Source organism: Pinus tabuliformis, chromosome 1_2, assembly GCF_031772625.1.
Source record: "Pinus tabuliformis cultivar Carrire ecotype Pingquan chromosome 1_2, CPIR1, whole genome shotgun sequence".
Lineage (NCBI taxonomy): Eukaryota > Viridiplantae > Streptophyta > Pinopsida > Pinales > Pinaceae > Pinus > Pinus tabuliformis.
In genome coordinates this window covers 782889853-782915550 of record NC_142298.1, presented here as the reverse complement: position 1 = coordinate 782915550, position 25698 = coordinate 782889853, and the positions used below count along the sequence as shown (strand labels likewise).

The 25698-nt window shown below is 40.0% G+C and overlaps 1 protein-coding gene across 1 annotated transcript; it reads right to left on the bottom strand.

Annotated features, from left to right (window-relative positions):
* Positions 1 to 682: 682 nt before the first annotated feature.
* Positions 683 to 9643, bottom strand: LOC149208200 (potassium channel AKT1-like). Its single transcript, XM_089394033.1, has 13 exons — positions 9283 to 9643; positions 8870 to 9131; positions 4612 to 4830; positions 4257 to 4473; positions 3831 to 4148; positions 3476 to 3715; positions 3266 to 3364; positions 2913 to 2951; positions 2450 to 2635; positions 2111 to 2305; positions 1915 to 1990; positions 956 to 1738; positions 683 to 841 (listed from the first exon to the last, which is right to left on the bottom strand). The coding sequence occupies exons 1-13, from the start codon at positions 9338 to 9340 to the stop codon at positions 702 to 704; spliced, it is 2832 nt and encodes a 943-aa protein (XP_089250159.1). The 5' UTR covers positions 9341 to 9643; the 3' UTR covers positions 683 to 701.
* Between the last annotated feature and the right edge of the window lie 16055 nt (positions 9644 to 25698).

Here is a 25698-nt window from a genome sequence, read left to right as displayed (position 1 = left end):
TAAAGCCTAACCCTGGAGGAGAATTGACCCTATGACCTCCCGATCCACAAGATACTTAACAATGGGGATGAGGACTCGACCAATTGAGCTCACCCTTGAAGCTATAACCATTTACCTTGTTATTTCAATTTAAAATTAATTTTATTTTTTACTTTATTTTTATAATATAAAAATATTTAACATAGAGTTATTTTTATTAAATATTTGCATTAAATATTTGCAGAACAATATATTTAACATTTGGAGTTATGTTTATTTGATTAAAAACGAATTAACAAGATTTAAATATAATTTTCATCCATAAAACGCTAACCTTATTGTCTTCTCACAGGTTGACATACTTTATCGGGTTAACACATTGATATGAGGTTATGTTTTAGGTTTATTTGTTTAGAGACTAAACAGGTCTTCCAACAGAATCTAAACATAAGTCTAACACTCTGCTAAGTATCTTCATCCATATGGACATTTCGTACGATGTCTATAATTTATAATTTATAAATATATTTTATTATTTAATTTATTATTAAAATATTAATTATTAAATTAATATTAAATAAAAATATCGATAATATAATATTATTGATTTATAATTTATATTACAAATATTAATATTGTTTTTACATTAATTTTATTACATCATTTTTGAAAGCCAAAAATTAAAATCGATAGCTCACGGATTTATTTTTCCACAACTTCGATTAGTCGTCCTTATACATCTTTTCAAACTTTTCATTATCAATGAGGAATAGATGATCACCATCTCTAATGACTCTGATATCATCTACTTCTGCATTTTCTGCATTTAAAATTTTCACGGGGAAAAACCCAAATTTTTGACCTGCAAGAACACCAACTCTGTGAGTGCTTCAAGAATCTCAGAAATGTTCTGCTGATTATTATTAGAAATCTTAACTCCTCAAATCATGACAGCATTTATAAAATGGATACTTACCACCGATTTTTAAGAGGTCCTGAATTGAGTCTGGTAAGAGTATCAATTTTCCTGGTTGCTTCTTTGCTTTCTCGTCTGTTGGGTGATGCCTATAGACTGTGACTCTACAAGGAAGAGAAGGGCTTGCCTGCGAGCATTTAGTTGAGTCAGAACTCGAGACACAAACACTGAGGTTACTCTTAGAATGCATTCTGAGTATACCAAAAAGAGTATTTTCAAAATTATCCACTCTTCTACTCCTTTGTGTTCCAGTAGATCGGGTGGAAATTGCATTTACAGATTGATGAATGCCGTTTTCTTCTGCATATCCCGAAGAATTGGTAATCTCCCTATGGTTTTCCTCTTGTAGGCTCAATGGAACATACACATTTTCAGTACGTAAACGTAAGTGGGAATCTGTTGACTGGGATTTTCCTTGGAGTAATTCCAGTATTTCGTCATGCCCTTGGTGCTCTGCCAAAGCCCTTGGTGTCCAACCACTGCTGTCTGTTTTATTCATGTCTGCTCCATGGTCCAAAAGATATTTCACTACCTCTGTCAATCCATTGCTATTGTTTATGGCAACATGGAGCGCTGTGTCACCATCTCCATTTCTTGCATTTATATCTGCTCCATAACTTAGTAAATCATTCAACATACCCAAATCCCTATGTTGTGCAGCAACGCATAGGAAACTCCCAACACTCCCAGACCGTAGGTTTGCACCCTTGTTCCAGAGTAATTTGGCAATTGGTTCATTTCGACCCAGAATTGCTTCCCAAAGAGGAACACTTCCATCTTCATCTGTTAAATTTATAAAAAGATATAGAATATTTTGGTCAAGTTCATTTTGTTAAATAACAGGAGCATGGTTTGATATGTGAAATACTTTAGGAATATTTTTCAAAATAAAAAATCATATTTAGAAATACACTCCTTGACTGGCAAAACAACACAAGTACATTAGGGAGAGAATACACCTTTGATATTCACATCTGCTCCGTATTCTAGAAGAAGGTTGATGCAATCTTTAAGACCATATGCTGTTGCAATGTGCTGAGAAGAAATTTAAATATAATAGTAAATTTTGCTCATACCTTCTCAAAGAAGCGTATGTCTCAAAAGAAAGACCATGAAATTGCAATGACTAAAATCAAATTTAATTTTGAAATTTACCAAGGGCGTGCGGCCGTTACTGTCTGATTCATTAGGATTCATCCCCCGTTTCAATAGTTGCTCCATTAGTAGAGTATCTCTCATTGAAGCAGCAAAACAATGGCTATCAGGTACATCTATACTTCCTTTTGCTACTGACTGCTCTACCTCTTCTAACAGTTTTCCAAAAGTTGGGTCTTTCAGTTCCTTCAAATGCTAGAATCATATCAACATGGGGTCAGTATGCCTGCAATACTAACCAAGGCATTAAAAAGATGCATTTAATTGAGTTTATTCCCAAAAACATTCCCACCATAGTAAGTTCACTCAGCATATTTAATGCAATTCTTGCTTACAAACCTTAAGAAGGTTGTTCATGATAATCGTTCCATCTTCAATATTGGATTGCACAATATTCATGAATAAATTGCGGTTTAGTCGCAAAAGTTGAGAAAGCCTCTTTGTACGGACTGTGTATGGTTGTGGTCTGTAACAGAGCACTCCAATTTCTCCGAAAATATCACCCGGCTGGGACGACCCAATAGTCTGAAATGCCCGAGGAAGAACAAATTGGGTCATAATGGAAAGAAACATGTAATTTTATGTACTTCAATTCTGCAATGTGACTGAAAAGCAAAGCGAAATAAATGGTTGTTCCAAATTTATTGTAGATAAAATGCAACCCTTCTAATTTCTAATTTCTAATTTCAGATGTTTATCACGTAAAAACTCCCTAAAATGACATGTTTTGGGGCGGCTCTTTCCTGACAACAAGAGATCAAAAACATGAGTGATCACTTTTCTTTCAAAAAATTTAGCTTGCCTGCTCTGTTCTATCCTTGTCTTTGCATGCTAGTATGTCCTGCGAAATAAACAAATATAAAATTTTAAATATTAGCTCAATTGAACATCAGCAACCATTTGTCTAGTTCCCTGTTTGAAGACAGACAATTAGGAAAAGGAATATAGAGAACCACTGATATAATTCTGAACTTTAAACTTTAACTGTTTGAAGACAGACAATAAGGAAAAGGAATAAAGAGATCCACTGATATAATTTTGAACTTTAAACTTTAACTGTTTGAAGACAGACAATTAGGAAAAGGAATATAGAGAACCGCTGATATAATTCTGAAGTTCAAAAATTTAAACTTTAACATTCAGAAAGATACATACCACAGCACCTGACACTAACACATAAAAATCCGTGGGTGCTTCATTTCTTAAAATGACATCCTCTTTTGGGGGAAAGTATTCTGCCTTCATCTCTGAAACCTTTCTAGCCATAAACAAACTATCGGGTCATTTCTTTCTCTAAGTTTTTGTGTTGGAGCCCAAGCAAAAACTCGAAAAACAAGGTATTCTTCCATTTTAGACGGTACTTACCAGCTGGAAAAGCAAGTCATGTGACACTCCCTGGAAAAGGTACACTTTTTCAATAATCGAGAAAAACAAAAAGTTTGCAATGGATGTACGGATCGCCTTTGGAAGATCATTTAAAGTTTCTTCTTGCTGCAAGCCCTCTGTCCTGAATTTCAGGCATAAATGTGCTAACATTTGCTCTTGATATTGCAGTGGCAGCCGATTTCTTAAAGCAAATCTTGAAGCTCCCTGAATTGTGTCCCTCTGCAGTTAAAATGGAAGTCAAATCTTAACATTCCCAAGCAATTTTATATTGAAAAGAGAAAATATATAGATATAACTTTCTTAAACACTAGTCTACTAACAATATATTACTTACAAATCTCCTGGTCCGGCTTGTGTCATGCACAACTAAATTTGTCATGTTTCCTATCAAGTATGCAGTCAGACCCAGATTGAATAACATGAAGAAGATATCAAATATCATTTCTCTAGTATTTTGAGCATGCAGATCTCCATAGCCAACAGTGGTCAGAGTGGTAATGGACCAATAAATTGAAGTAACATAGCGAATCCACAGGCTTTTTTTTACGAAATCTGGAGTTGCAGCACCAATCCATGTCTTTCTCGCTTCAGGATATCTAGCAGCAAGGAGATAATTAAAGCATCCAGCACAGTGAACAGCAAAGAGTGTTACCTGCACAGTTGAGCCAATGGGGCTTCAAGTTCAATGTGGGTCAACACTATTTGCAATTATAGAGAGTGTTCCAAAGAATTTAGGCAACCTAGGATTCTGTTAGCTTACACAAATTAGCTTTGCACAGCGTGTACAGAAGTAGTTGAATCGGATATCTTTCTCTAGTCTTGCGAACAGAGCACTGACTCGCCTTAAACGCCAGAGGCGCAGCATACTAAGAGCATTAAAAGATAAGTATGTCCTCGATTTCCCTTTGAACAGTAGTCTAATTGCTTCAAAGGGCACTGTTGAACAGACATCAAATAGGAACCATGTACAAATATACCTGTGTCATCCACCGAAGCTGATGAGATGGTGTTTTCTAATGAGTAGAATTCTATTAATTGCAGGTTTCAAGCTTATTCCATGAAAAGAGACGCTCAATATCTTCTTCATGTCATTGAAAACTGCAAAATCAACTAGCCTTTTAACAATGCTCTTGCGTCTGTCCACTAGCAAGTACGTTCTTCTGTCGAAGTATGCTACGAAGAAGGTCATAATAATGTCAGTTGCAAAGAAAAGGTCTACGATGAGATCCGCAACCAATAAACCTCGTCCTCTTTGCTCCTGAATAAACCCAAACTCAAATGGCGAAACCCATGCGGAATAAATCACTAACAGGATCAAGAATGTTTCCCAGGCCCTGCAAGTATAAAAAGTTCAATATAAATCACTGTGTGCAACAGTTCAGTATCCCAGAAATTGTAGGGCTTTAATCTATGAAAAAACAGAGACTATTACTAGATAACGGAAAACAAAGATATGTTAACTTCTTTTGATAAATCGTCTACTTAATATCGGAGTAGATAGCCACGAATACTGCCCGTGCTTCTATTTTTGCGTTATTGTCCCTCTTCAAGTCTGCGAATATGAAATGCTGATATAGCGTGTGTTAAAGGTAATGTATTAGCCTACAGGTAAAGACCTTACTTATTGGAATAGATTCTAAGCTATTCTGTGGGGCATGGCGTCATTGCTGGCCTCTCAAACCTTTTCGTTGTTTTCCGAGGCAGCAATTGTATCCATGTTTCTGCTACAGAATTTGAAGAACCTGAAGGAGCATGACTCATATATCTTGCCAAATGTCGTTCATGCTAGGGCTGGATCACTTGTGTTTTTCATGAGCAATGACATTTACTATCAGAAGAGAGACAGTGGAGCAGGTTTACACAGCAACTATGTTTCAGGTGTTATCTACAGGTTTAACGTTTAATGATTCCAACATCTCAGTTTGAATATGGAAAGATCAAAGTTTTCTGATCCCAAAAACTCATTTTGAAGGAAGAAAAATAAAACTACCGACCGTGAGCCTGTTGTCTCACTTATTTAATACTTCAGAACACTTCCCAGAATACTTTTGAATAATTAGTATCTTGAAAAAAAAATTAAAGTAAAAAACCAAAACCAGATGGCGAGAAGGGCTTCTCACAAACTCTGCTACATATCTGTTTCGAACATTATTGAACTACCTGTGAGTGCTGAGGAGGTTAGGATTTCAATCAAAGGGGAAAAAATTTCAAGTGTTCCGGCTAAAGAAAAACAAGAAATCGCCTTTCCTAGGTAGTAGGACCATAGCCTAACATAAGCGAATTCATGTGTTTAAGTTTTTGTTTTCCCATTCATACGAATAGTGCCTATCTGGTTTGCATGCAAACCATGGCTTGGTGGGTGAAAGGGAGGAAATGACATGAGAGCACACTGAAATAGTACACGAGGATGCTATCACCATCTTTGTGCCTGTGGTGAGTTTCAGTTTCAGCGTTCTTTAACTGCACTATGGTTTGGAGGTTTTGCTAGAATTAGGTCAAATGATTTTTAATTGGGTTTCAGTATTCTTTAACTACTCTATGTTTCGGATATTCGCTGTAATTTGGCGAAACGATTTTTAATTGAATCTTTTCCTTTTCCCTTTTTAACATTTAACATTTGTTTTCAAAATTGTTGAAACTTTTAGATGGTGTAGAATTTACCAATTAAACTTCTGATTCCAAAAAAAATACATTTATATTAACAAAATTTAATAAAAAATATGCCAAAAAAAACCTCCTAAACCTAGAGCAGTTAAATTATGTAGTCTCTGAGTAGATCAAATCTCTGATTTCAATGATGTAAGTTACCGTAAATTCTCTGTTGGTTTCTTTGATGGTGCCTTAAATTTTGGACTTTGTGGATGGGGCATGGCTATTCACCTAGGGCCATCACACTCTTACAGATTTCATTGGAACTATGGCTTTGTGGCTTTGGATCCAACACCACTGTTGAGTTACTAGCTTTCTGGGGATCCTACATTGTGCCATCTAGCTTGGTCTACGTGAGTTCGTTGTTTTGGAAGTTCCAATTAAGTAGGCAAACATGAGAGTCTCCCTCTTCTCCCCTTCTATGTAGCCTTGGAAATTTAGAATTAGAACCCTGATCCCTGAATTCCAGCTTAGCTATTTCACACGTCTACCAAAGGCAAAATGATGAAGTAGACCGATTATCTAAGACAAGTTGGTCTTCTGCGACTGTCTGGATCTCCTTCCAGTCTTTTGAAAACGACATCCTATAGGAGGAAGGACAAGTTCAGATTTAAGATCTCAACTTCATATTTAAGATCTTAACTTTCCCGATAGAAGCTTTCTGTTTTCTAGCCTCTGGATGGATTTGGTCGCTGGATGTTTCTCTCCACACCTGTTTGCAGGGTCCCTGTATCATCATCTTTCCACTTTTCTCTGGATGTCGCTTTCAGATCCACTTATTAGTTTTTGTATTGATGTCTATCTTTCACCTCTGTAGGCTTTTTGTCTCTTGGTTTGTAGGAAGAATCTCTTTACTGTGATAATGGATTATTGCAGGGCTTACAAAGCAGTGAAATTTCTATGTTTCTCTGTTTCCTGATTGGAAAAAAAAAAGTTACCGTAAAATCCAATACAGGACACTGAAATACTACAATACAAGCAGCTGAAATAGTACACGAACCTATCGGATTCTTGAAAACTAACGCCTCCCAAGAACCTTTTATCACATTTAACCAGGCTCGAACATAAGTGTTCTCTAGGTGTCGTAGAAGAGTTGCGAGCTTACGAGATATTTCGATATCGTTGCTTGAACAGGTGTCGTAAGGACTTCGCGAGTCGCCGAGATATTTCAATAAGGAATTATAGAAAATTCATGGGGATGTCGTTAGCTCAGAGAAATTTAGACAAGAAGAAAACAAAAACAAAAAACCAGATAGTGTACATCTTGGTATTCCGTATCTTCTCGGTCCGGGGTTCGACTCTTTGAAAGAAAAGTTGAAGTGTTATACGTCTTTAAATTAAAATCTCTGCAAGTTAATGTTTACTGATTTCGTAATCTTACTGGACACGATCATGCTTGAATATAAATATATTAGTAAATCTCAGTTCATTGAATTTTAGGTACAGGCTTTTCAAAACATGCCAGGAATACAATACACTGGAGAGCGTACATCTTCTTGGTTCTTGGTTCGAATTTTTTGATAGGGAAAAACTTTTTTCAAAGAATGAAGAGAACCCAATTTTTGGTCAGAGCGGGATGGAAAGTCTTGGGACACTATACGGGGGCTTTCCTGGATAATACAAAGGATCGTCTAAATCTTCCCAATTTTGTAATCTTAATGGACATTCTTCTGTTCGAGCATAAATATAATTGTGTAGCCCAGATCTTTGATCTTTAGGCTTAGGAGGCTAAGAATACGCGGGAGAGCGTACTTCTTAGTTCTTGGTTCAAATCTCTGAAAGAAAACCGTTTTTTCAAAGCATTAAACTTTTGGTCGCAGCCGAACCCAACGTGTGCAACACTAAAACAATACAAACGCTCGTCAAAATCTTCATGAAAAATGTCACAAGATGATATTTTATTTAAAATAATATTAATCTTTCAAGTTGATATCTACCGATCTCGTTATCTTAACGGATGTTGTCTAAAATCTTTGATATTTAGTTATAAGCTTCGAACCCGACACCTGCGAGGCTTACAATACGCGGGACAGAGTACATCTTTTTGGTTCTCGGTTCAAATCTCGGAAAGGAAAACCTTTTTAATATGAAAGTAAAGCGCCTATTTTTCTCTGCAGTGGGATGGAATGTCTTTGGACAAATCTTCTTAGAATAGTGTTTTATCAAGAAACTGATCTCTGCCCGCAACCTGTTGCCCGATTTCTCTATCTCAATGGATCATGTTATGCTTGAAAACACAGATAATGGTGCACCTCAAACCTTTGATCTTGATAAGTTGATATCGATCTTCAGATCGCATCCCGAGGCGGATTAAATACAGGCTCTGAATGCGACTAAACTAGAAAGTGAATACATTCTTGGTTTTGTTTTCGACTCTGTTATAATTCTTTCAATCTAATATACCTTGGAATTCATTGTTTTAGGTTGGTAGTTCCAGTGGTTGGTTGGAACTAAGGTTCGTTTTTCCATTCACCGTAGTTTAACTTCAAAGCCATATTTCACCGTAGTAATAATGATATCTCAGCATCTGCTAAATCAAAATTACTGATATATGTAATTTGCCAGTTTTTGAAATATTTCAAAAGTATCATGATAGCCTGTTTAAATATAGTTTTTTTTAATTGATATGTGTAATTTCAACAGCTGCCATGACCTTGCCTATACTTCCATAAAATCGAGTTTACGGAACCCGTTTTCCTTTACTCTATCTCACATGTGACATACCTGTAACGAGGATCATAAGGAGAAATAAGAAATCTCCCAAGCTTGACGCGGCGATTGCTTCTGGCGCCCAGCGAAGGCAACATGCCGCTGGAATAGGCGAATTGGCTGTCATGAGCCGACATCTCTTCATCGCCCAGAGTCTCACTCCCCGCATCCATCCAGTGATTCCCTACAGCGCCCATTTCCCGGGTTCGATCCTCGGCCTCGCCCCTTCCCCAAGGGCTAACGCTTTTGGCTAATTTAGACATGTCCCTACCCTTCCCTGCAGAAAATTTACAAAACAAACCAGAAAATTCACAAAATAAACCTAACATCAACCGATATGGATAAGAAACAACTCTTTCAACACAATCCAGAAGCCACAATTCGTGAATTTTCATTGTGTGAAACGAACAGTGGATGGGCAGTCTCACATGTTCCACTACCGCGGCCTCCATTGAAACCGCCACGCAAACAGGTAGCTGGGTTCATTCTGTGCGATCTTCAGAAACACCAGAATCGAATCTCCAACTCTAAAACACGAATCCCGCCTTGATTAGTAACTAGAAATTTCGAAGCGCTCAAACTGTTCTAAACTGCTCTGGAAACAAGAGTTAGGGAGCCATTTAAGCCTGATCAAAAGTAAATGGAAACAAAATAAAGTTAAACTGACTGTACTGTCCACTAACCACCATGTTAAGCCAACCAAATTCGAATTGTGGTGACCACAAAGATCAAAAGCACCAAAAATTTAGTCAAGCCCTTGGAACTTGAGAAATGGAGAACATGGTGGCCCTATTTGTAAATCGATTATAAATACCAAAATTCCAAAAACCGGAGTTGATGATAAAACTTGAATTTTTATTATTTGTGTCCTCCATTTGACGTATAGGTGATGCCTCCAAAAATTTCCTAACGGAACTACTTCCAGACTTATGAGATAATCACTTGCAAATCGATGAAGACAAATGAGAGAATCTCAGATATTATGGCCGCCTCGTGATTTGCTTATGGTCAAAAACTAACCCTTTACCTTAAACATGCGAATCATATCTGATCATTAAGGCAGGCGTGTAGGTGAGTACAATCAGTCGAATAATTCAATCATTACATCTGTAAAAATCACAAATAAATGTTTAGGAAGGTCCCACAATTCCATTAAGTTTTGTTTCCTCTGAATCATCAGTGACATCAACAACCAAATTAAAGCCTGCACGTTATTCGCAAAGAGATGTTTGGCTCGAGTAAAGAATCAATGGCAGTTATTGTAATTTTTGGCAGTGGAGATGAATGATTGCGAGGGCTCGAGAGCATCTTTTTCAAGTCCTCCAAAGGTTTGGCAGTGGAAATGAATGATTGTGGGGCTACTCTCAATTTTTCTTTTTCATGTCCTACTAAGGTTTTGAGAGCAGGGATGAATGATTGTGGGGCTCCTCTCATAGCTCTTTTTCAAATCCCACAATGGTGAAGGGTAAAGTGAACGTTGGACCAGAAAGAATGTTTTGTTGCACCCATAATTGAATAGGTTGCTTTTGACATACTTTTGTCTCCCATGTGCCATGACAAAAACTTTGGATTGATATAACATCATAACATAAATCAAAACTTTTGTGAAAAATAAGAATCAGGTAAAGATTTTTGAGCATGAGTAGGCTAATTATTAGTTTAGTGCATGTTTATGGTTTTATGTTGATATTAAGAATTATGTAAGTTTATACATACTATCGACATTGAAACTTTCTTGCATGTACAACCTAGGCTCCACCTTTCTTCACTGCTTGGACTTCTTCATGCTCTGAGATTTAGTATTATTGAAATCTGACAATGGATATATACAACGAGACAGCATTAATAACTTAATAAGCCTATAGCCTATTAAATATTAATGGTCCTTTCTCTATACAAGAAGCAATGCGCACAGTAGTGGACAACTACACGAAATGGACACAAGGTTCAGACAAAACGAAGCTGCCGGAGGCAATTTACATAGCTGGTAAATCAAAGGGACAAATGGAGAAGCCAGAAAGGGGTACCAACCTGCCCATCAACACAGCAATGGAAGCACCAGGGATGGAGTAAGAATGTGTGCAACGCCCCAAGAACTGAAGATTGTGCTATGGGATAAGTTGCAGTATTAGCGTCATGAAGAGTCTGCAAGCTGTGTCAAAATTGTTTTTGCAACTCCTCTCCTTGGCCCTTTTCTTATTTTGCAACTCGCCCTTTGTACAAACTCTCTTGTGCTATTTTAATCCTCCCCATTCATATTCCAAGGGTTTTTCTGAATGTTAGTTTGGAAGTTTAGTATGATAGGTGGATGTGAATAGAGGCAATGGATTGTTTTCATGAAAAGATTTATAGATTTTTGAAGTTTATCATGAACTGTCTTTTCTGACTTATTATATTTGAAAAGCAAATCAGAACGTTGAAAAACTATTTAGCTCTAAAGTTTGAAGTTATTGGCCATGAACATATATCTAACTAAAATCTGTGATACAAATCAGCTTATCACGTTTCAACTTAAACAGTGTGATAGTATTGTAACGTGTTTCAAAGAGGTATTATTTTGGAAAGGGAATCAGATAGGAGGGGGCTATTACGACAAATCACCAGCCTGTTTCCCTATCTTGCCACGTGAAATCTTTATATGGGATATGAAAAGGAAAATCAGAGTATTCTAAATGTTTTGATTATTTGGCAAGGTCTTTCTATTACTATGCATTGGGTTTTTGTATATCATGGTTTTCTATCAACGTGGTTTCGCATCGTGGAAGATGCTTCAATTGCCATCAAACAATGTTCCAGGAAACAATAATTATTCCATGTATTCTTTCAGTGTAACGTGAAGGAGCAGCATTGTCATTATGAAGTATGTACAAGATAGGAGGCGAGCATCGTTATAACAGTGGGATATGGAAAGTGAAGGCGTGCAACTTTTACTTTTTCATATGAAATCTTCGAAGAAATGGCTTCCGTTTTTGTCCATAGGCGATCGGCAGAGTGTATGATGAATTTAAGAAATTGGAGTAATGTATGGAAGCATAGAAAACATATTGGCATCGAAACAACTCACATGAACTAAGATAGCTCACTGTAATTCGAATTTAGAACATATTGGCATCGAAACAACTCACATGAACTAAGATAGCTCACTGTAATTCGAATTTATTAAAGTCAGGAGGGACCATGCATAAATCAGTTTTTTTCTAAGCCATGGTGTGAATAATGAGGTTGCAATGCAATAGATGGTTTGGCATTAGGTAAAGAAAGTTGGAGCAGCCAGGGGAAAAGGCCATTATTAGGATTTCATAATCGGCAGAAACCTTAATAGCAGGCCACTCCCCATCACTACGATGCGTTCCCACCTCTGTGGCACCAACAGCGATTAAGCACCAGCAGCAATTAAGATCTCGAGGCATCGCTTCATAATGTTGAAAAGGTTGAGGAGACAAAGCATGAATTCACAAATAAAACACGCGGTGTTGCTCTTCTATTGATCACACAAAACATGATTCTTGCAATGAACCCGGTGAAGGGTATTTATCATTTTCCAACTAGTGACTTGCCTAAAATATCTTGACATGCAACCACACACTAAAAGTTGTCTATCACTTAACTCGACTTGACTCAACACTCAAACATTCAACCCTCAATCACTCAGTTAACTGACTCTCTATGTTTAGCCAACTCCACATGCGGGAGTAATTACAATTTCTAACACTCCCCCTTAATTACGACCATATGACTCAACATAACTTAACTTGACTCGATTATCACTCAAACATGCCTGTTGGTCTATGTCTCAGCTAGGCTTACAATGACTCAAGACTTTCACAATTTTGCATTTTATTTTTCTCTTCTTCCAAATTTTATATCCTTGAAATTGCTTCATTCTCTGTTGAACTTTCTTGTTGTAGGCTTTATTCACTTGTTGCTGCTGCAATTTTTCTTTGACTTGTCTTGAAATTGTTCTGAAAAACAATTGGATCATGTCTTCTACAACTTCCTCTTCAAATATTCGTTCAACTATGGACTGTTGCCATAACATTGCATCTTCAAACTGTCTTCTTTGCTTTGCTTCTTGTGCTTTATATTCCTGACTTTCTTTCTGCCATATTTCTTGATATCAAAATCTTATCTCTTCTTAACTCCATTGCTGAAAAATGGTTTCAATCATTCATCTCTGTCTTCAAAAATATCCATATCATTCTTTTCACTTTCATCATCACGTACTGTTGTTTTTTTCCTATAATCTCCACACTCAAAATCATTATTCACCATTTCATTCGATTCCTTTATTCCAGCCACTGCTTTAAGACTCACATCAATTTGTTCTATTGGTTTCTGAATCCATTTTTCAATGAGCTTCAAATCTGCATCAAATTTATTAATAACCTTTCTTTCAACTTCTGCTCCCACGCTATTTTGAACACCTAGATATTCAAAAACATTGTTAAAAACATCTTTAATATGGCTCTCTTCAGTGAGAGCTTCCTGCTCTACATCTGCCTTGTTTTCAACTGCATGGAAGTTGTCTTCCACTGTTATGTTGTTAGTGGATATTCTCATAAAAACTCTTCAATCACTTTATCTTGTTCTTGATCATCAACTGTTGCTAGATGACATACTACTTCATGAGCAGTTCCAATTGCTTCATATCTTGCTGCTACAGTGGCAACTTCACCCTTCAATGCTTCATCAAACATGGTGCTTACCATATTGCCATAATCAATCTCTGTTTCAAAAAAGAAACCACACATATCATCAACATAATGTTCATCCACACTATGGTGGGTGATCCAGGTGGATGTTGGTGGCTACCCACCAACCCATTTGGACCCCCACAACTGTCTCTTTCAGTCTTTTCAATTTCCTAAATTGTAGAACAGTTTACAATTTTTAGCAGTTTTTCGGGTCCTGAACTTCCGGAGCCATTTTGAGGCCCTAAACGACGTTTTTTTGGGAATCTGGGGCAACATGGGTCCATGGACCGATGTTGCCTCCCAAAGTGGTAGTACTCGGATAGATCTTTCTAACGAGCTATCGTACACGTCAAACGGAGATCGTATGCCAAAGTTACGACCCCGGGAAATTGATGTACCAATTTACCCAAACGGGGCCCACAATTTGGCGTTTCATCTTCCAGGGCTAGGTTTCGGGATGTGAAGGGTTTTCCATTGTTTCTCAACAATAAATAGGCCTTCGAGCCTCATTGTAACACAGTTCGGAACAATTCAGAGGCATGTAGCCGCCACATCTCTTCTCAGAGATAAGCTACCATCGCCCTAGCTAGTTTCTTTCCATTTCTGTTTGTAAGCATATTTTAGTATTTTACAGTAATGAAATGAAGTATTATTTCCGCTGCATCTCTGTATTTATGGTTATCGCATCTCTGTGTTTATGGTTATCTCTGTAATCTATTGCGTTCCTGTTTAAATCCGAATCAGTGGTATCAGAGCGGTATGCTTTTTCTCTGTTTTTCTTTGCATGTCCCCAACGAGGTCGGGATATAAGGAGTTAGGGCTTGAACTGGTCGAACCTTTGCAAGACTAGCCTCGAAAATCCCGACGGCCTCCCATGGCGGATGAGAAGAAAGACGAGGGGGCAGGAGATCCTATCAAAATCTTGCTCGAAGAAGCCCTCGAGCGGCAAAGGAACGCGATGATGGATAGCTTTGCGTAGATTCTTCAGCGGCTACCCAGAGGCGACGCATCGGCTTCCAACAACGACTCTGGAAACGCCATGCCGTTTAAGGTACAAGTTAATTTTGAAATCCCCATATTCGAGGGTCAAATAGATGCAGATGTCGTAGATAAATGGTTAAATCTGCTAGATGGGTATTTCTCTGTTCACGAATTTTCAAGTCGGGAAAAGATTGTTTTCGCTCTTCTCAAAGCAGCCCCCCACGTCAAGGACTGGTGGGAAACCTACTGCGAGCAGAAGGATGAAAGTACAGGCTCACTATTTTCAGCCGCACCCACTTGGAATGACTTCCGGGATGCCATAAAGGAGCAGTACTACCCTGTCGGAAGCTATGAGGACAAATACATCAAATGGACCACACTGCGGCAGAAACGAGACCAAGATGTGTCGGAGTTCACAAACATTTTTCATACCCTTCGCACACAGTTGGGTATCAAAGATTCTGAGCTGCATCTGGTACTCAAATACCGCGGCTGTCTACACAAATACATCTAGGAAGAGATGGGGTTCTTGAACATCTCCTCACTCGGCACAACATACCGATACGCTGTCAAAATCGAGCAAAAGTTCAAACAGAAGAAGCGAGACTTTGGATCTGCAAATCCAAAGCCCAAAGGACAAAGCCAAGGCAGGGTGACCCAAGATAACCCGTCGAAGCCACAAGAAAAGAACAACACCACGAAGCTGAAGAAGGACACAGGAAAGTGGTGTGAGTTCCACAAAAGTCCCACTCATAACACAAGTGAGTGTCGGACCAAGCAGTCGCTGGTGGCCGAGTTGAAGGCTTCCGAATCAGATGCATGTTCTGACCCTAAGCCAGAACCTGACAAGGGGAATGGCAAAGGGAAGCAAATCATTGATGCGGATCCCAGCGCCACTGTTGCCACTGCCAAGATCCAGAAGAATGAACCTGCAGATCCAGAAGAGGGGGAGCATCTTTTCCACTCACAGATGTGGGTGAAGGGTTTGCCACTACAATTCATTGTCGACAGTGGCAGCCAAAAGAACCTTATTTCAGCAGAGGTCGTGAAGCGGTTGGGCCTACCAACTACACCACACCCGCAGCCGTACAGTGTCGGGTGGCTTCATGAAGGACGAGATCTCAAAGTTCGCCAGCAGTGCCGCCTTCCATATAGCATCAAGCCCTTCACAGACGAGGTATTGTGTGATGTTACACCTCTGGATGTTTGCGATGTACTATTAGGCCAGCCATACTTGTGGAGGCGACATGCTGTGTATGAGTCAAGGCCTCGTGTTGTCATTATTTCTTTGAATAATTCATTATACAGGATACCAGAGGTAGCCCCAGCTACTACCACATCCTTGATCACTACCAAGAAAGGCAGCAAGCTCATATCACAGACCAGGAAATTCATCTATCTAGTTCACTCCCAAAATAAGGGGAAGATCGTTGCTACATCCATGACCCCTGCAAAGGGTTCCTCCACGCAGCAGCAGCAGCAAAGGGATACAACCATGACAAAACACAGGAACAACTTCTCCTCACCCCCATCGGTACCACACAAGTTTCAGGTGGGCAACAAAGTCTGGTTGCATCGACAGAAAGAACGCCTTACCAGAACCCATCAGAAGCTCAGACCACTCCGACATGGTCCTTGCAACAGTACCAAGGTTATGGGGAACAATTCTTTGGAGCACATCATTCCTCCATTCCTTCGCCTTCACCAAATGTTCAATGTGGACCATCGTCGACCATGCTTCCCACCATTTTTGGACACATCAGAGATTGCAGAACAGCTCACCAGAGACCCAGATCAGCAGAAGCTTCCTCATCTCAGGGGTGAACTCAACGCAATGGGGACCATTGCTTCCTAAGGGGGGAGGAATGATCCAGGTGGATGTTGGTGGCCACCCACCAACCCATTTGGACCCCCACAACTGTCTCTTTCAGTCTTTTCAATTTCCTAAATTGTAGCACAGTTTACTATTTTTAGCAGTTTTTCGGGTCCTAAACTTCCGGAGTCATTTTGAGGCCCTAAACGACGTTTGTTGGGAATCTGGGGCAACATGGGTCCATGGACGCATGTTGCCTCCCAAAGTGGTAGTACTCGGATAGATCTTTCTAACGAGCTATCGTACGCGTCAAACGGAGATCGTATGCCAAAGTTACGACCCCGGGAAATTGATGTACCAATTTACCCAAACGGGGCCCACAATTTGGCGTTTCATCTTCCAGGGCTAGGTTTCGGGATGTGAAGGGTTTTCCATTGTTTCTCAACAATAAATAGGCCTTCGAGCCTCATTGTAACACAGTTCGGAACAGTTCAGAGGCATGTAGCCACCACATCTCTTCTCAGAGATAAGCTACCATCGCCCTAGCTAGTTTCTTTCCATTTCTGTTTGTAAGCATATTTCAGTATTTTACAGTAATGAAATGAAGTATTATTTCCGCTGCATCTCTGTATTTATGGTTATCGCATCTCTGTGTTTATGGTTATCTCTGTAATCTATTGCGTTCCTGTTTAAATCCGGATCAGTGGTATCAGAGCGGTCTGCTTTTTCTCTGCTTTTCTTTGCATGTCCCCAACGAGGTCGGGATATAAGGAGTTAGGGCTTGAACTGGTGGAACCTTTGCAAGACCAGCCTCGAAAATCCCGATGGCCTCCCATGGCGGATGAGAAGAAAGACGAGGGGGCAGGAGATCCTATCAAAATCTTGCTCGAAGAAGCCCTCGAGCGGCAAAGGAACGCGATGATGGATAGCTTTGCGCAGATTCTTCAGCGGCTACCCAGAGGCGACGCATCGGCTTCTAACAACGACTCTGGAAACGCCACGCCGTTTAAGGTACAAGTTAATTTTGAAATCCCCATATTCGAGGGTCAAATAGATGCAGATGCCGTAGATAAATGGTTAAATCTGCTAGATGGGTATTTCTCTGTTCACGAATTTTCAAGTCGGGAAAAGATTGTTTTCGCTCTTCTCAAAGCAGCCCCCCACGTCAAGGACTGGTGGGAAACCTACTGCGAGCAGAAGGATGAAAGTACAGGCTCACTATTTTCAGCCGCACCCACTTGGAATGACTTCCGGGATGCCATCAAGGAGCAGTACTACCCTGTCGGAAGCTATGAGGACAAATACATCAAATGGACCACACTGCGGCAGGGACGAGACCAAGATGTGCCGGAGTTCACAAACATTTTTCATACCCTTCGCACACAGTTGGGTATCAAAGATTCTGAGCTGCATCTGGTACTCAAATACCGCGGCTGTCTACACAAATACATCTAGGAAGAGATGGGGTTCTTGAACATCTCCTCACTCGGCACAACATACCGATACGCTGTCAAAATCGAGCAAAAGTTCAAACAGAAGAAGCAAGACTTTGGATCTGCAAATCCAAAGCCCAAAGGACAAAGCCAAGGCGGGGTGACCCAAGATAACCCGTCGAAGCCACAAGAAAAGAACAACACCACGAAGCTGAAGAAGGACACAGGAAAGTGGTGTGAGTTCCACAAAAGTCCCACTCATAACGCAAGTGAGTGTCGGACCAAGCAGTCGCTGGTGGCCGAGTTGAAGGCTTCCGAATCAGATGCATGTTCTGACCCTGAGCCAGAACCTGACAAGGGGAATGGCAAAGGGAAGAAAATCATTGATGCGGATCCCAGTGCCACTGTTGCCACTGCCAAGATCCAGAAGAATGAACCTGCAGATCCAGAAGAGGGGGAGCGTCTTTTCCACTCACATATGTGGGTGAAGGGTTTGCCACTACAATTCATTGTCGACAGTGGCAGTCAAAAGAACCTTATTTCAGCAGAGGTCGTGAAGCGATTGGACCTACCAACTACACCACACCTGCAGCCGTACAGTATCGGGTGGCTTCATGAAGGACAAGATCTCAAAGTTCGCCAGCAGTGCCGCCTTCCATATAGCATCAAGCCCTTCACAGACGAGGTATTGTGTGATGTTACACCTCTGGATGTTTGCGATGTACTATTAGGCCAGCCATACTTGTGGAGGCGACATGCTGTGTATGAGTCAAGGCCTCGTGCTGTCACTATTTCTTTGAGTAATTCATTATACAGGATACCAGAGGTAGCCCCAGCTACTACCACATCCTTGATCACTACCAAGAAAGGCAGCAAGCTCATATCACAGACCAGGAAATTCATCTATCTAGTTCACTCCCAAAATAAGGGGAAGATCGTTGCTACATCCATGACCCCTGCAAAGGGTTCCTCCACGCAGCAGCAGCAGCAAAGGGATACGGCCATGACAAAACACAGGAACAACTTCTCCTCACCCCCATCGGTACCACACAAGTTTCAGGTGGGCAACAAAGTCTGGTTGCATCGACAGAAAGAACGTCTTACCAGAACCCATCAGAAGCTCAAACCACTCCGACATGGTCCTTGCAACAGTACCAAGGTTATGGGGAACAATGCTTTGGAGCACATCATTCCTCCATTCCTTCGCCTTCACCAAATGTTCAATGTGGACCATCGTCGACCATGCTTCCCACCATTTTTGGACACATCAGAGATTGCAGAACAGCTCACCAGAGACCCAGATCAGCAGAAGCTTCCTCATCTCAGGGGTGAACTCAACGCAATGGGGACCATTGCTTCCTAAGGGGGGAGGAATGATCCAGGTGGATGTTGGTGGCCACCCACCAACCCATTTGGACCCCCACAACTGTCTCTTTCAGTCTTTTTAATTTCCTAAATTGTAGCACAGTTTACTATTTTTAGCAGTTTTTCGGGTCCTGAACTTCTGGAGCCATTTTGAAGCCCTAAACGACGTTTTTTTGGGAATCTGGGACAACATGGGTCCATGGACCCATGTTGCCTCCCAAAGTGGTAGTACTCGGATAGATCTTTCTAATGAGCTATCGTATGCGTTAAATAGAGATCGTATGCCAAAGTTACGACCCCGGGAAATTGATGTACCAATTTACCCAAACGGGGCCCACAATTTGGCGTTTCATCTTCCAGAGCTAGGTTTCGGGATGTGAAGGGTTTTCCATTGTTTCTCAACAATAAATAGGCCTTCGAGCCTCATTGTAACACAGTTCGGAACAGTTCAGAGGCATGTAGCCGCCACATCTCTTCTCAGAGATAAGCTACCATCGCCCTAGCTAGTTTCTTTCCATTTCTGTTTGTAAGCATATTTCAGTATTTTACAGTAATGAAATGAAGTATTATTTCCGCTGCATCTCTGTATTTATGGTTATCGCATCTCTGTGTTTATGGTTATCTCTGTAATCTATTGCGTTCCTGTTTAAATCCGGATCAGTGGGATATCCGAGCATGCATGTGCTCATTGTCAATTTCATTGACAATTTCAACTTCACCAAATCCATTAGCGGCCGCTGGATTCACCGATTCACATATAACTTTGCAGTCATCGCCCACATTACAGTGGAGTCCTTGAGCATTTATATGCTCTTGCTCTGCTTCACACACAGAGGCTTCAACTTCTCTCTCTGCGATCTTTGTTGCATCTTCTTCATCCATATGCATGCTTTCATAATGGGTTTCAATTATATGGTATTGACAACCATCATCCACTTTTGAGTGGGGTTCTCCAAGCTTTGTTTTCCTCTCAGAGTCTTTCTCATCTACTGTCATATCTGTGTCTGACTTATTTTCTTGTAACATACCCTGTTGTTGCATTTCACTCTCCTTTGTGCCAAACTCTCCTTCCAGAATATTCCATGCTTCCTTGGAAGTTGTAGCTTTTGTTATCTTGCACAAACACTTCTCATCCAATGCTTGTTTTATAAAATTCAGTGCTAAAGCATCACATACTGTATCATATGGGTTATTAGATTCATACTCAATTAACTCTCTAGGTCGAAGAAAAGTTAACATCTTGATAACCCAATGATTGAAATATTCACCTGTAAACATAGGAGGTGGTAGCAGATCAAAGCTACACCAATCACCCTCTATTTCTTCTTTGTCTTCTGCGAGACTTCTCAGTTCCTCGGCTGCAGCTTGAACCTCCCTAACCATGGTAATGATCTTTGCCTCTTCCTTTCGATTTATTTTCTTAATATGCTTCAGTCGTGCTTTGCGACCCATGACTGCAATTATTCCTGTGTTTTATAACTGTTTTGCTAGTTGCATGAGGTTGTCTTCCATATCGCCCACGAAAAAAATATGATTTTCAATATGTGCCCCCGTAAAGCACAATCTTTACCCAAAACACTATCATCTTGACAAAAAACCAAATAATTTTGTAGACTAAAAGACTTTACAAAACCCTAAATTCTTATTCAATAAAATCCTTTTCTTTCTTAATTCTTCAAAAATATTTAAAATCTCCTTTATCAAATCCTTCAATATAACCAACGTTATTGTTCATATGATATAAAGACTTTTTCAAAACAATTTTGTAAATGACTCACTCAAATATATTTGGGGGGCTTTCCAATTAAAAAGTCTTTTAAACCATTCATTCACTGAATCCTTTTGAAATAAATAAAAAAGCTTTTCAAATATAATATCATCCAAATTATATCACTTGCCTAAGTCTTCACCATTGGAAGGATTTTTTTTCTTAAACCTTTATGTTTGCAAATTTTGTAAATCTTTAGACTTCTTTTCAGTGTTCACAAAAAAAATTTAATCTTTGGCTCTGCATGTATGGACATGGCCCTTCAAAAAAAAACTTCTTAAAAATAATTCCAAACCTTGCGCACGAATGAACTGTCTTCAAATTTGCTCCCCGACTCTTATTCAAAGCACTCATGCGGAGGGGGAACAATTTTTGTGGCAAGAGAATACTTTCGAAGTTTCACTTGTTGCCTTTAGTGCTGCAACCCTCACTCTGTTCAGAAAAGAAAATCAACAAGCCACAGCTTCTCGCTGCATGGTGAACTTTCGATTTTCTCTATGACTTGTCACTCACACGATGTGGCTCTGCAAGTTGCGGCTGCAGATTCTCACTCTTTCTCAATCTTAGCTCTGATACCAATTTGTTGAAAAGGAGGAGGAGACAAAGCATGAATTCACACATCAAACATGAGCTGCTGCTCTTCTATTGATCACACAAAACATGATTCTTACAATGAACCCGGTGAAGGGTATTTATCCTTTTCCAAGTAGCGACTTGCCTAAAATATCTTGACATGAAACCACATGCAACCACACACTAAAATTTGTCTATCACTTAACTAGACTTGACTCAACACTCAAACACTCAACCCTCAATCTCTTAGTTAACTGACTCTCTATGTTTAGCCAACTCCACATGCGGGAGTAATTACAATTTCTAACACAAAATTGATGCCATCCTTCAATCTCCTGGCATTTGAAACATAAATCTCGTACATTCATTCGAGGCATCAATATCATAAATTCTTTCACCACTTGGACGCACTCCATGAAGGTACTTATGAATATGTGATCAAAAGCCTGACAAATTTCCAAGTCACATCTATAGCAGTGGGTTAACCCAAATGACCATGGCACATTGGAACGATCAAGAATCCTTTGGTACTTCCTAATCCATGTGGCCATTGTGTTCTAGGGCGGAGTTGAAAAATGCATCCAAAGAGCTCGATCTATAAGTGGTGGCAGGAACTGTAGCACAGATGACCTTTCTGTGCAGAAACCGAACAACACTTGGAATAACCTAGGCAGACTCATAACTTTTCTTGGGAACAAGAGCACGAGTTTTTGGGTTTTCTATTCGCCACAGAAAAAACATTAGGTTTTCTTGTTTCAATAGTGGAGGTTACATTTCAGTTTTCACTACTTACTCTTTGTTGTACGCATCCTAATCTGGGTTTTAAAGCAGGAGTGGTTAAAACCTTGTTTTTTCTCACTAACACACAGTCAAAATGGTTAGCCCAAAAGATTATGTTTATTTATAGCCGTAACCATTAGATATTATGTCAGTTTGGGGCTTGGAGCCCACTCAGTGGAATTTAGAGAAGGTAAAATTGGTAGCTAGGTCTCCACCTGGAAAAAGAGGAGTTTCGGGGCTGGAATGGATCTCTTGGGGCAGTTTAGGGTTGCTGGAAGAGGAAAAACCATTCTCTTCAAAGGCAGTGGTTGGTTATTTGAAACCACATCACTTGACGGATAGGTGAATGCATTGGCTTTGGTGGGTCAAGCAGTGGGGTTGTCGGTGGAACTACTAGTAAGTCCAAAAACACCTCCTTTTGTTCCTGTTTTTGAATTCTTAAATGGTGACTTAGAAGACATTGTAAAGAGAAGTGTTATTGGTAGAAATGAAGGCCTTGAAACCTCTCTCTTCAAGGAACTGAGGGCAGAAGACCTAGTTTCGGGCTAAAGATCGAATAGAACTCAGGCTTGCAAAATCCCTATAACCTTAAGGGAACTCGATTTCTCTGAGCCTCTTCTGTTAGCAAAGCAAGAATAGGTTCCTGGGGAGTTTTTGTTCAAAGGATTTCTAACTTTAAACGAAGTCGCAAACCAGAATCATCGGGCTAACCCAGGAAAGGAAGGGGAGGGGGTTTTTTCCTCCTTATCACAAGGTTTCAATTATGTGAGGTCTCTGGGATCCGACCCCCCGGGGTCAGGGAAGAGGGTTCAGAACCTAATTTTTGAAGTAGAAGGGTAGCCAATAGACCTCGGGGTTTTTCTCCAAAGGAAGCAGGTGCTAGAGGAGTTGCTAGAGCCAAACCCTGAGCTTGGGAACCATGAAAGTGAAGGGAATTCGACTTATCTACCATCTGAGAATGGTCAGTCCTATAAATCGAAGAGGAAGAAGGGGAAACTGATTCGGAAAAAAGTGGAAAGACCCATTCTGATTCTTGGTGTAGACATTCAGATGGATGAGACCATGGTAGCCTTAGAGTTAATTTTGGTTGGGAGAGAAAAGGGCAGGAATTACTCAGCAAAATAGGTCTCGGAATGGTCAGAAATGGCTTGGAGCGAGGGACTGGATTCATATGTTGAAGTAATTACTTTGGCACGAGGCTGGTTTATGGTTAGATTTTCAAATAGAGAAGTGGTGGACTAGGTACTAGAGCGCAATTGGGGTTTTGGGAAAGCTCCAATTTTTTTTCAAAAAATGGACCCCACATTTTTATGCCTAAAGAGAGAGACTTGAAGAAATCCATGTGTGGGTTCGTCTTCTAACATTAGTACCTCAGCTTTGGCCAGTGGATTTATTCAAAGCCATTGACAACAAATTGGGTAATTTGCTCGAAGCGGACATGTCTTTCTTTGCGACAAAGGAAAGGAAGGTAGCTCATATACTTATCAAGTTGGATCTGGGGGGTTTGGTTGATAACATGCAGATATAGGTTCATGGATATTCTTTTTCCCAAATAATTGATTATGAATAGTTACCTTTTAGATGCCACCATTGTCACAAACATGGACATTTAGTAAGATACTATCCTTTAAAGTTTAGATGGCGAAGAAGATAAAGGGGTAAACCTGATCAAGTGGGTCAGGCACCAGATGATGAGGAGGGGATCACACAGCCGAAGGAGGGAGGGGATCAGAAGGTAGAGATCCTGGTGTCAATGGAGGTATAGGATGAACAAATAGGGAGGCCTAGGATTCAGAACAACCCTGAGATCAATCATATGGGGGAAATGTAGGATGAGGAGGGTTTCATTGGACCAACACCTCATTCCATGGGTATATGTTCTCATCCTCTATCCTCTCAATTCGTTTTCATGATATCATTATTGGATGTTTTACACAGGCTTGGTCCCTCCAGGTCAAAATTAGAAGAAAATCCCCTTTTCAGTAATGTCTCTCTTGCTTTAGACAATATAATTACTTTTATCCTGGGACTAAATATTGCCAGTTTCCCCTCTTCAAGTCCTGAGTGCCCTTTACCCTCTGTGCAACTCTCTGAAAAACCCCACTACCACCTCCATCCTTGGGACAAAAAATATTTCCCATCTAAAGTTGTGGGTGGTCTGGGGATCGTCCAGGAGTCCTCTGTTCGCCCCAAAACTCGAGGTAGGAAATCAAATATCTCAAAATCTTAGATAAAAGCTAAACTGGATATAATTGATGGAAAACGACTCTCCCTAAAAGGGGTTCTTAGAGCAGCACAGGCCTCAGTGGTGGTTACCAAATGATCATCATGTCTTTCAATTGTAGAGGTCTTGCTAGCACCCAGAAGAAGTTGACCTTAAAAAACTTATTCAAGTTTATATGTTGTGATGTAATCATGCTCCAAGAAACCCTTGGTGTTGGAGAGAATGTGATAAAATCTTTGAGTAATCTGTTGACAGGCTGGTCCTTTGTGTCTATTGATGCAAATGGAAGATCTGGGGGTTTAGAGATGGGCTTACGGGACAACAATATTAAACTTCTAAATTCTCGGGGCTCGGATTTGGTTTTAGGGGCTGAAGTATACTCGTTAGATTTTTGTTCAAACCTCACCCTCATCAATATTTATGGGTCGTGTTAGGAAAGGGCCATTTTTTGGAACAACATGTTCTCAAAATCATTGTTGAATAATTCAAAGATTGCTCTAGGTGGGGATCTTAATTTCTATTTAATTTTGTCGAAGTCTTGGGGAACTTTGGCCCAGGCTGACCCATTGGTTAATTTTTTCTTAAATAAAATCTAGATGGGAAGGTTCATTGACATTGATCTGATAAAGGCCAAGCCCACCTAGAGGAATAGGCGAGTTGGAGAGGCTAAGAAATTGGATCGGTTCCCATTAAAGGAGGATATTGCTACCTAAATTCCTTTCTTTGAGTAGTGGATTGGTATTGGTGGGGACTCTAATCATTTCCCTATTTTCTTGGAGCTAAAAGGGGTCAATAGGAAGCATGGTTCCCCATTTAAATTTAACTCCTCTTGGATCAAAGATCTGATTTTTAACAGGTTAGTAAAAGATATATGGAGGCCTCGTGTGAGAAACCAAGGATCCTCCCTTGCTTAGTCCTTTATGGAAAACTTAAAAAGATTGGAATGGGCAATGATTTTATGGGTAAGGGAAAAAAATTTAGGGATGAAGTTGTCTTAAAAGATATAGAGGTAGAATTGGAAGCTTTGGAAAGCCCAGAGGGGGACGGTTATGAGACAGAGGAGAAAAAGGAAAGGATAAAACAAATGGAAGTGGAAAGAAGAAGGATCCTAAAAGACATTGAAGAACAATGGAGGCTCAAGAGTAGGGAAATCTGGCTTGAGGCTGGGGACGAAAAATCAAAATTCTTCCAAAACTATGCTAAGGGCAGGAAG

Bases quoted from the DNA above. Each gene is read 5' to 3' on its own strand.
- LOC149208200 (XM_089394033.1), bottom strand. From the start codon at position 9,340: ATGAACCCAGCTACCTGTTTGCGTGGCGGTTTCAATGGAGGCCGCGGT. The intron at 3,716-3,830 runs GTAAGTAATATA...TTTTAACTGCAG, and splicing joins CAAGCCGGACCAGGAGATTT to AGGGACACAATTCAGGGAGC. The intron at 2,306-2,449 runs GTTTGTAAGCAA...ATATGATTCTAG, and splicing joins TCATGAACAACCTTCTTAAG to CATTTGAAGGAACTGAAAGA.